Raw genomic sequence first — 12139 nt, 5'->3', positions numbered from 1 at the left:
CACACACACACACACACACACACACACACACACACACAGTACAAATACGTATTCACACAGCAAATTTGTTGAGTTAGATTCCCGGTGTTCAGCCAAAATCTGAACATCAAGAGTTGCAGCAACACTACACTGATTCTTGAGAAAGTGGCTAAAACATGTCCCAGCAATGAAGTGCTAATTCCGTTGAAAATCAATGACATTTTCATGAACAAAATGAATCCAGGTAATGGCCAAGGGGTCTGTTACACAAATGTACAGTTGTTTGAAATATTTAAGTGTAATTATATTACTTTTCATGGCTATAAACCTGCCCACACTCGGGTCACATGGTTCACTTGAGCATGTATTTAAACCGGGACTGCTGCATTGTACTGCTCACTGGTTGCTAGCTAGCTGGCTGACTGGCTGTAACTTTACATGAAAGTTTACTAAGTAATAAACAAATATTTTCTAGTATGGCCCAAGTACAGTCATTTTTGGAAATTCAAAATGGCGGACCATGGAGAAGATCCCCCTTTTCAGGTATGAAAAATGCAATTTTTCCAGTCATAATGAATTCTTAGAATTTGATGCTGGTGGTAAGCATTCATGAAAAAGCTAACATTAGTGAATGGGCAGCATGAATTCTGCAAATAAACAACTAAAAATCTCACACAGTGTCCCTTTAAGGTTATTTTCAGACCATTTTTTTAATAATCTCTGAGGAATGCATGTGCATGTTCATTGATGGTATAGACTGGTCCACCTGCCAGCACAAGAGAATCTGGCAATTAGGCATTTATTTTAAGTATCTAATTAGGCTGACGTTAATTGGACTCACCTGAGTATAATCAGTCTAATTAGTTGTTTGATTGTAACGCTATACAGTGTGTAATGGCAAATTAACACTATTTGATGTTATTAGGGAGTTAATAACTAACTCTGCTTGGAGTTATTGCAACTCTCTGAGTATTAATATCTAACTCTGCTTGGAGTTGCTGCAACTCTCTGAGTATTAACACTTTTGGGAGTGTTCTACTAACACTCCACAGATTGGGACAATACAAAAACTTTCATAGTGTTAAGATTAACAGTCTCATAGTTGATTCTAACTCTCTGGAATTTGCTGTGCACATGAGTGATTCTCTAATTCACCTACACTTTTAAGTCCGTGGAATTTATTTGGCAATTCCACTAACTATTAACTGCATCCAATGATGTTTTGGACATTAGAAAACATTTATCTTTCATATAATACAGAAAGTGTAGACATAGCATTATTTCCCTCAGCAAGAATGAATATTTAATACTGGTTTTGGGCGTTTTCATGCCGTCCTGTTTTCCAAATGTCAGATTCAGTCTTCATATTAGCATGTAAAGAAACTTGTTTTGCCCAAGACGATTGCAAATGTTGATTCACAGTAATCATCACAATATGACAAAACTGTCAGAAAGACCACTGTCCTTTCCATTATACATGAAATTTGCCATTTTGTGTGTGTCCATGAAAACTGTGTTAACCCTCTAGCTACCAGAATTTTTTTTGAATAGGCCGGAATCCTACCAGGAATTCTAAGGAAAAATTGACATTTTTGTCATATTCTAAACAATGTCAAATAACTTGAAAAGAAATGAAAAGTGTCAATTACAAGTTACTTTCATATTAAAGTAGAGAAAACACACTTTCAAATGGTATATCATTTATGGATAATTAATTGTTCAGTATTCCCATAGAGTGCCTTTGATGTGGATTAAATGATAAAAATGTGATAAAATCCGATATTATCTAGGCCTATCTATCTATATATCTATATATTTAGGCCTATCTATCTATCTATCGATCTCTCTATCCATCTATCTATCTATCCTTCGTCTATCCATCCATCCATCCAGGGTCAAAGTTGAACAATGATCATGTGACGACAACAAATGTCGTTCACCCAAAAGTCCTGTTTTCAAGCGGTTTCAAGCGGTGTAACTGTAATGGACTACACTAGCTTATAATGTTTGAACTAAACCATGCCAAAGACGTGTAAGGATAACCGTAGAAGTGTCAGCGATAGCAGCCAGGACATGAATGGAGCTGTAAGGAAGTTTCCCCTCCCAATTTGGCACAGGTAAGACGCGCCAGGCATCACCGAGTAATACGGAATTGAAGTGCTACAAACACCACGTTGGTAGGCGATTATTGGAAGTTAGCATTCAACTCAACGTCTTCACGCACATTTTTGTGAAGGACACAGTAGTAACAGTCCTTGACTGCTTTGCCAAAGCTGACACGCAAAATGAATAGCCTATCATGCTGCGCTTCCAGATGCGCTGTTACGCAGAGCTGTCGCATCGTTGTTCCAGGAAACTAAGATAGTTGGATACCAACATATGGTTTGACTCTGAAAACACACCGAAGACGGTTTACATTTTTAATATGTAGCGTGTAGACATCGGCTGGACAGTTGTGTTTGCTATTTAGGACCATGGCAGAACTCATCACAGTTGAACACCATCTCATAAGCCTAATAAAACAACATGATCTAAAATAGCCTAAAATAGTCATAAACATGTGCTGTTGACCATGAAAATAGATCGAAGAGGGTTGGAAGTTTTCATATTTAGTGTATATTGGTTGTAGAAACAGAATGGTTGTGTTTGTAGCCATCCAATCTCGGACGGCCGTCATTTGAATTGAAGGCAGATTGCCAAATCGCATAAAGCGGCGCATCTCGTAATAAAATCTAAAATACTGAAAAATAAAATAATATAAACATATAGTTTTTATACCGAAAGTGGTAACGCTTTATTTTACGGTACAGTATTTACTATGTACTTTCTGGGTAACAACTGGGTAACAGAGAGAAATTACATGGTACCTAGAATGTAAAAAGGTGGTAATTATGATGTAAATACTATGTAATTACAGGGGAAAAGCTCAAAACTTACCATGAAACTACACTGTGTATTTTCTGGGTAACAATTGGGTAACAGAGAGAAATTACCCAATTGTTATCCAGAAAATACACAGTGTAGTTTCATGGTAAGTTTTGAGGTTTTCCCCTGTAATTACATAGTATTTACATCGTAATTATCACCCTTTTTACATTCTAGGAACCATGTAACTTCTATATGGTACAGTATTTACTGTACTTTCTGGGTAACAACTGGGTAACAGAGAGAAGTTACATGGTACCTAGAATGTAAAAGGGGGGTAATTACGATGTAAATACTATGTAATTACAGGGGAAACCTCAAAACTTACCATGAAACTACACTGTGTATTTTCTGGGTAACAATTGGGTAACAGAGAGGAATTAGATGGTGTATAAAATTTAAAAGGGGGGTTACTACAAAGTAAATGCTATGTAATTAAGAAGAAAATATCTCATGAATTACTATGAAAGTACGGTGTATTTTCTGGGTAATTATTGTTTGATGGCAATTTAAAAAAGGATGAAAGTACTACCTATTTACCTGTTTGTTTTACAGCAATACCACATTTAATTACTAGGTTAATGTGCTGCTCTGGATGGTAATTACACAACTCCAAAGTCAGAACTTACAAGGGAATTGCCCCAGTATTTCATTGTAGTTACTGTGTTTATCACCATACATACCCATGTATTGCATGGGTAAATGTGGTACTTACCTGACAAAACAATTGCTGGTGTCACACATTGCCATTGGGCTTTATCTTCATTCTTGTAGACGTTGAGTCAAAAGTGTTTGGTAAGTACATGGTAGGTTTCTGCACTGTTACCAAGTAACATATATTTATTTACAAGGTAAAGAAGGGGAAACTGTACTGTAAAGTAAAGCGAATGCTCTTACCAAAGTATTACCAATTTCTTACCAAGTAATTAAACTTGTTTCATAAATCATGTAAGTACATGGTAAGTTTCTGCACTGTAACCGAGTTACAAATATTCAGCTACCAGGTAAAGAAGGGGAAACTGTACTGTAAAGTAAAGCGAATGCTCTTACCAAAGTATTACCAATTTCTTACCAAGAAAATAAACTTGCTATGGTAAGTATCTGCACTGTTACCAAGTAACAGATATTCAGTTACTAGGTAAAAAAGGGGAAACTGTACTGTAAAGTAAAGCGAACGCTCTTACCAAAGTATTACCAATTTCTTACCAAGAAAATAAACTTGTTATATATCATGTAAGTACATGGTAAGTATCTGCACCAGTGGCGGCTGGTAGTCTGTCAAACAGGGGAGGCTGTTCAATTACAATATGTCCAGAACGCAAAAAAAAAAAAAAAAGGGGGGGGGGTGTCAATTTTGACACACATCTTACATTGGTCCTGAGCCACATATGGCCTCACACACTAAAGGACTCTTGTTGAAACAAATTTGTTAATCATTCATCATTATCCCCCTTGTAGCCTATTCATAGGGAAATGTTTTTTTTTTTTTTTAATTATTATTATTATTATTATCATTAGGCCTAGGCCTACCTCCGCCACATAATGATGTGATTGAGTTTGCCTTCGTTGTCTTTGTTCATTACTGGGTGCACGGCTTAACTTACCACTAGAGGTCGCAAAATCTTTAATTATTTACCAGACATTGCCAACACAGTAGGAAACAAGGACTCGCCACTCACAGGACTTGGCAGTTAACCAGTTGGTCAGACACCACACCACGAAAGCTCAAAAGAAACGGTTGTTCTTCCCTACCTTTTTCACCAAGTCAATATTAGGCAGTGCTCTGCTCTGCTCCTTGATATTCATTTTCTCCTCATAAGGACGACTGGAATTCGCCAGAATTTAATCCACAATGCTTGGCATTTTGCATAGCTCTCTAGCTTTCTTGCAAGCTAGCCCTAACGAAAAGTAGGCAACTTCAACTTTTGAATTGGGAGATTAAAAAGGATAAGGACGTGCCACTATTAAGACTTTATTCGCAACACTAGGTTTACAAGAATATGTACACAAAACTGGAGTACACCGCAATGAATAGCTTCCCCATTGGTTACCACGACGAAACTTCTCAGTCAAATTAATAACATATCCGCATTTCGAAATGAAATCAACTTCTGTATCCTACACGGGGTTCACCCAAACACAAGTCGGAGCTCCAGTCTCCGGTCCCTCCCCCCTCCTCTCTCTTCTCCATTCACTCCCAGTGAGGCTCAGTCTCAAAATCAAAAAAATTTCACGGCAATAGCCAATGACCGTTTAGCATTTTTCCATTGAAAAAGCATACAATCCCACATGCCATTGAAGTCCATTGAGACTCGACTCGCTTGCGTTGTCTTGAGCGGAAAAAAAACTCGTGCGAGCCTCGGGATCGTATTACAGATTGGTTTCATCTCTAAGTTGAGCACATGCATTTTCTATGGAGCTGGGTCTGAAATAGCAATGTTATTAAGTCGTGTAAAGCATTAGTTTACATACTATTCTCCATGATTTTGGACAGGAGGCTGCGCCTCCCTTGTACTCAAAGAGGAATCGCCTCTGATCAGCACTGTTACCAAGTAACAGATATTCAGTTACCAGGTAAAGAAGGGGAAACTGTACTGTAAAGTAAAGCGAACGCTCTTACCAATTTCTTACCAAGCAATTAAACTTATTTCATGTATCATGTAAGTAGGCCTACATGGTACGTTTCTGCACTGTTACCAAGTTACAGATATTCAGTTACCAGGTAAAGAAGGGGAAACTGTACTGTAAAGTAAAGCGAACGCTCTTACCAAAGTATTACCAATTTCTTACCAAGAAAATAAACTTGTTATATATCATGTAAGTACATGGTAAGTATCTGCACTGTTACTGAGTTACAGATATTCAGTTACCAGGTAAAGAAGGGGAAACTGTACTGTAAAGTAAAGCGAACGCTCTTACCAAAGTATTACCAATTTCTTACCACACAATTAAACTTGTTTCATATCATATAGGCCTAAGTACATGGTAAGTATCAGCACTGTTACCAAATTACAGATATTCAGTTACCAGGTAAAGAAGGGGAAACTGTTCTCATAGGACTCTGTGTTAATTGCTAGCATGGAGGTAACATTTGCACTGATGTAGTCAGAGAACGGCAGGAAGTACAGGAGAAAGGTATAACCCAATAACTTAACTCAAGGGGAAATGTAATATGAGCTCATTTCCAAACATGGGACAGTATCACTTTAACATCCGAGTTGGCAGCAGATATAAAGACTCATCAGACCAGGCCTACATTTTTTACAATACAAGACTAGAGAAAGTATTGCCTGGACTGTTTCTGCTGCCAACTCGGATGGCTGCCTTGTTCCACACACACACAGGTGCATATATTTTATTATTATTATTATTATTATTATTTCATTCCAGAATTCCTGCTGCCCGTTCTTCATTTCCATTTTCATGAATATCACTTTCCAATTTCTAGGTATTATGACAGCACACATTGCAATTTTCATCAATGAAAAAATGAAAAGGGGGATTTTCTCCATGATCCTCAATTTTTAATTTAGAAACAGTCATTTTTAGCTGCAAAACTTACTATGTTCATGTAACCCAGTTGACAAATGCATATTAAAAACGTATTAGTTGATTAAATAGCATAAATAGTAAAATGGGATAATAAATAGTGATAATACTGATAAGGCAATTCATGAATGAAGGTTTGGTATCGTTAAAAACACGATTAACATAGCAGGACTTTTACTGTGACAGTTACGTTATGGGACTTTTATTTTGACATGCGTTTCCACGCATTCAGCTTTCCGTGGAGCCGTTCCAGTCAGTTGAGCTGAGAAGAGCTCGAAAGCTGAAGGAAAGGCTTCGTTTCTTCGGCTCCAACTTGGAGCTAGATATTGATAGAAAATTAATTCTAAGTTAAAGATACCTACTTCTAAGTTTCATTTTGGACCACCGAGCGACCTGCTCTATAAATCTTTTGTGTTTTGAAGAGCAAGAAGCTGCGCTTCGTCGTGTATTGTTTCTGTTGAATCGTCTCGGTAAGGCAACCACCTGTATTTTCCCTACGGATGTAACTTGAGTGTTATTGCTTATCACTGTGAAATACTTCGGTGAAACCTCAGAATTGTATTTTGTTTTGTTAATACTTGTTGTGTTTAGTGTGAAAAGGGTATATTTTGGTTGAATTGAGTATAAGTTTAAAGCTTGGAATGAGCAGCCTGTAATTCACATGCTTGTGATCACGCACCCAGCAAGTGCGAGGGGAGAGGTCTGAACAAGTCCTCCTGATCATTACTGTGCTCGGCAATATCTGTGTGTAATTCCCGCGGTTTCAGTACCGAGTGATGTTTTTCATAGTATTCATCCTGTTATTTGATAATGGTTATTGTAATGTATTGTTCCACCACTGGGTGGCACTAGCAGTCTAGTATATATATTAGGTCTGTCTTGATACGTGCCTCAGTTGAATAATGCTACACACAATAAAGTTGTGAACTGTGCATCCGTGGCTCATCGTGTATTCCGTGACATTCATTATCTTACATGGTGTCAGAAGTTGGCCATGGCTATGGCTACACCACCGTTTGAGCACCCAAGGATCGACTGGGATGCGGCTGATTTATATCAAGAATTCAGCAGGTTTCGAAGTCACGTTGCCTTCGTGTTTGATGGACCCCTATCCGAGCTAAGCGGGAAGCAACAGGCCGGCTGGCTAGGTATGTGGATAGGAGAGCAAGGCAGGGAAATTTACAAAACTCTGACCTGGGCTGATGGAGATAAGGAGGATCCGGAAAAAGTACTGGACAAGTTTGAAGCCTACGTTAGACCGAGGAAGAATAAGAGGATCGCTCGTCACCGCTTCAAACAGAGGAAACAAGGTACGAGTGAGGGATTTGACAACTTTGTGAAAGACTTACGAATACTGTTGATGGACTGTGAATATACAAACCCAGATGACATGCTTATCGATGGCATTATCGCCGGTGTCTATGAGAAAAAAGTACAAGAACGATTGCTTGACCAAGGGGAAACGTTGACGCTGGTTAAGGCTTTAGAAATTGCGCAGCAATATGAAATGTCCCGAAAGCAAATGAAAATTGTCCGCGATGAATCCTCATGCTCGCAAGTGTCTATGGTAGCGGAAAACGCGCCACCCAGAGCTGCTAGTCAAAATCGGAAAACTCGCTATCCCCCCGAGCGTTCAAGGTTTGCTCAGCAGAAGCCACTAGCCTCCTGTCCTAGCTGTGGCAAGCACCCCGAGCATAAGTGGAACGATGGAAAGTGTCCAGCCAAAGGCTCTACATGCTCGTACTGCCACAAAGCGAACCACTGGATGGCTGTGTGCCGCAAACGTGCTGTTCATTCGCTTGACGTAGCAGAGCACGAGACAGATGAAGAGATTCTAAACATTAGCCTGACTGACACTGTACACCCTGTTAACTCGCTAGCAGCTGATAAATGGGCGATACACGTGAACATTCTGTCTCAGGAAGTCCCGTTTAGAATAGATACTGGAGCCAAATGCAATACTCTGACTCTGAGCAGCTACCAGAAGCTCGTACATGCAGGTGAGTTGAAGCGCTCCAACAAGCTGCTGCGCTCTTACTCAAATCACAAGCTCAAGCCAGTAGCTGCAGTTGATCTGCCAATTCGCCATAAAGAGCAAACAGTGAAGGCCGAATTCGAGATAGTGGATATTGCCCAGGAGAGTGTACTTAGTGGGTCCACAGCTGAAGCTTTAGGCTTGATAGCAAGACTTAACTCCCTGCATGCCACCTCTGAGAAACGGCAGTGCAAGGCCAGCCTTTCAGAGGCTATCCCACAAGGCCTATGTGACTTTCCTGAACTGGTTCGCACAACAGGGACCTTACCTGGCAAGTACACAATAAAAATTCAGCCGAACGCCAAAGGGGTTGTCCATCCTGTGCGCAGGCAGCCCGCCGCGCTTAAAGAAAAGATTGTGCAGAAACTACATGAAATGGAGGAAGATGGATACATTGCTAGGGTGGAGCAGCCCACTGAATGGGTCAGCTCTATGGTGGCAGTCTACAGGGGAGACAAGATCAGAATCTGCATAGATCCCAGCGATCTCAATAAAGTAATCAAAAGAGAGCACTACCCAATGCGGACCGTAGAGGAAGTTGTGGCCTCCATGCCGGGCGCACAGATCTTCTCTGTCCTCGATGCCAAATCGGGTTTCCTCCAAATTGAACTGGATGAAGAGTCCTCAGTACTCACAACTTTCAACACGCCCATTGGCAGATTCAGGTGGCTAAGGCTACCATTTGGCATCAAATGTGCACCTGAAATATACCAGCGCATCATGGATGGCATGCTTGAGGGCATCACGGGAGCCATAGCCATCATGGATGACATATTGATTGCAGCCCCCAGCGTAGAAGTGCACGATGAAATCCTGCGCAAGGTGATTGAGCGAGCAACCAGCTACAATTTAAAGCTGAATTTCAATAAGTGCCACATTCGCCAAAGCCAGGTGTCATACGTGGGCCACTTACTGACTGCAGATGGTCTGAAACCAGACCCAGCCAAAGTCGAAGCTGTCAGAGCCATGGCAGCACCCACTGATAAAGAAGGGATACGCCGATTCCTGGGATTTGTCACATATCTGTCCAAATTCATACCCAACCTGAGTGAAGAAGATGCACCTCTGCGACAACTTCTTAAAAGCAATGTGGAATTCTCATGGCAACCAGCACAGGAAAAAGCCTTCGCCAGGCTCAAAGACCTCTGTTCGCATCCTCCAGTACTGAAGTACTTTGATCCAGCGCAGCCTGTGGACATATTCTGTGACGCCAGCAGCAGTGGGTTGGGCGCTGTACTACTGCAAGACAATCATCCAGTCGCTTTCTCATCCAGGTCTCTGACGGATGCTGAGACTCGCTATGCGCAGATAGAAAAAGAGACGCTGTCTATCGTCCACGCATGCGCCAAATTCCATAATTACATCTTTGGCAAGCCCGTCACAGTGTATAATGACCACAAGCCACTGGAGGATATTTTCAAAAAGTCCCTCCTGGCTACACCCATGCGCATTCAGAGGATGCGCCTCCGCCTGCAATGGTACGATTTGACGGTCAGATACAGGAAAGGGAAGGATATGGAGCTGCCAGACACACTGTCAAGAGCCCAGCTGCCATACAACACTCCAGAGCTGAAGGAGTTGGAGTGTGTGTCCATGCTGAACTACGTGGCTGTGAGTGGGGAGAGGTACGCGGAGCTCAAGGAGTGCACAGAGAGGGAACTTAGCTCTCTGCAGAATACAATACAGCGCGGATGGCCATTGAAAAGGAGGAAGGCACCAGCAGCTGTCCAGCCGTACTGGGACTCAAGATCCCAGCTTGCGATATGCGATGGAGTGATATACAAGGGGCTGCGCATAGTTGTCCCACCCACTATGAGGCAACGCATGTTAAAGCTCATACACCAATCTCACCTTGGAATGGTGAAGAATAAGCGAAGAGCGCGGGAAGTACTTTACTGGCCAGGCATGAATGCTCAGATAGAGGAAATGGTGAGAGATTGCACCATGTGCGCAGAATACCAAAATAGGCTACCCAAATTGCCACTGAAACCGACAGAAACTCCTGAGCTTCCCTTTGAACAGGTGGCCTCAGACATTTTTGAGTTTGAAGGCAAACATTACATTATTTTAGTGGACTATTTTTCAAAGTTCATTGAGGTAGATGAACTAAAAGACCAGCGCAGCCGCACCACCATCGAGGTGCTGAAATCTCAGTTCAGTAGACATGGCATCCCCGCCGTCATTCGAACAGACAACGGGCCGCAGTATGGATGTGAGGAGTTCAGAGATTTCTGTCAAACTTATGGCATTGTGCATCAGTCCTCATCCCCTCACACTCCTCACTCTAACGGAGAGGCAGAGAGAGCAGTGCAAACGGTGAAAAGAATGTGGAACAAGGCTTCAGATAAACACTTGGCCCTGCTCAACTACAGGACGACCCCCCTAGAATCAGTGGAACTGTCTCCTGCACAGCTCCTGATGGGTAGGAGACCCAGGAACCAACTCCCTGCTGCCCGACAGCTGCTGATTCCCAAGGCGTACGACTCCTCTAAAGTCAGAGACATACTCGACCGATCCAAAGCCCTCCAGAAGCATTACCATGATAGAAACAGAACAACTCCACACCGCTCGACACTGCAACCGGGAGAAGAGGTGAGGATGCAACCATACCCAGGCAACAGAAAGTGGTCTCCGGCAGTCGTCATCCGAAAACACAGCGCGCCCAGGTCCTACGTCGTGGACCATGGTGGTAAGGAGTTCCGCCGCAACATACAGCATCTCCGAAAGAGCACAGCAACGGCCAACCAGTCGCGACACTTCATGCCAGACGACACATGGGGAGAACCGGCCACCGATCCAGATCCAGCCGTCCCGCCAGGCCCAGCCATCCTTCCGGTCGTCCAGCCAGGTCCAGCCGTCCAGCCAGGTACACCCATCGACAGAGCAGGTACAGCAGAGACACTTCCCTCACTCGGTGAGGCTTTAGGCCCACCTACAGAGAAACATTTGAACTCTGGCCAAGTGCCAAGCCCTATGCCCTACATCACTAAACAGGGCAGAGCAGTAAAGCCTCCTAAAAGACTGGACCTGTAGGCTTTTATTATGATGGTAGTTCATTCAGTAACTTTCTGATATAGTGCCAAAGTTAGGTGCTTTAGTAGTTGCTCAGACAATTTATATTTTTGGGCTAAACAGTTATTTTGTTACTGTTGTTCTTTGTTATCTGTTAGGCCACCTAATGTTTAATTGTTAAATAATGTGAATCACATTATGCTTAAAGTTGATTTCACTGCTGAGCCCTTTCTAACAATGTTATGTTTTCTTTATAGGCTGAAGAAAGGGAGATGTAATGTATTGTTCCACCACTGGGTGGCACTAGCAGTCTAGTATATATATTAGGTCTGTCTTGATACGTGCCTCAGTTGAATAATGCTACACACAATAAAGTTGTGAACTGTGCATCCGTGGCTCATCGTGTATTCCGTGACATTCATTATCTTACAGTTATGTAACTGAATGGTATGCAATGCTTTTCAGTATAAGTGAAGTGTATGCGGTTTGCATATATTTTCCTTTGAGAAGATTGATATTAATGTTGTACAACCAGAGGTGGAAAGAGTACCGAAAATTGTAGGCCTACTCAAGTAAAAGTAGGCTATCTTTAGGCTACTTTGCCTAAATCCTGCTCGAGTAAAAGTAAAAGTAGGCCTA

At 41.9% G+C, this 12139-nt stretch overlaps 1 protein-coding gene across 1 annotated transcript; it reads left to right on the top strand.

The window, feature by feature from the left end:
- Positions 1 to 7334: 7334 nt before the first annotated feature.
- LOC134457866 (uncharacterized protein K02A2.6-like) lies at positions 7335 to 11934 on the top strand. Its single transcript, XM_063209852.1, has 2 exons — positions 7335 to 11375; positions 11758 to 11934. The coding sequence occupies exons 1-2, from the start codon at positions 7448 to 7450 to the stop codon at positions 11760 to 11762; spliced, it is 3933 nt and encodes a 1310-aa protein (XP_063065922.1). The 5' UTR covers positions 7335 to 7447; the 3' UTR covers positions 11763 to 11934.
- Positions 11935 to 12139: the final 205 nt, after the last annotated feature.

Source organism: Engraulis encrasicolus, chromosome 11 (genome assembly GCF_034702125.1).
Source record: "Engraulis encrasicolus isolate BLACKSEA-1 chromosome 11, IST_EnEncr_1.0, whole genome shotgun sequence".
In the NCBI taxonomy this organism is placed as follows: domain Eukaryota; kingdom Metazoa; phylum Chordata; class Actinopteri; order Clupeiformes; family Engraulidae; genus Engraulis; species Engraulis encrasicolus.
Note: the sequence above shows the minus strand (reverse complement) of the source record. Positions and strands in the feature narration are given on the sequence as shown.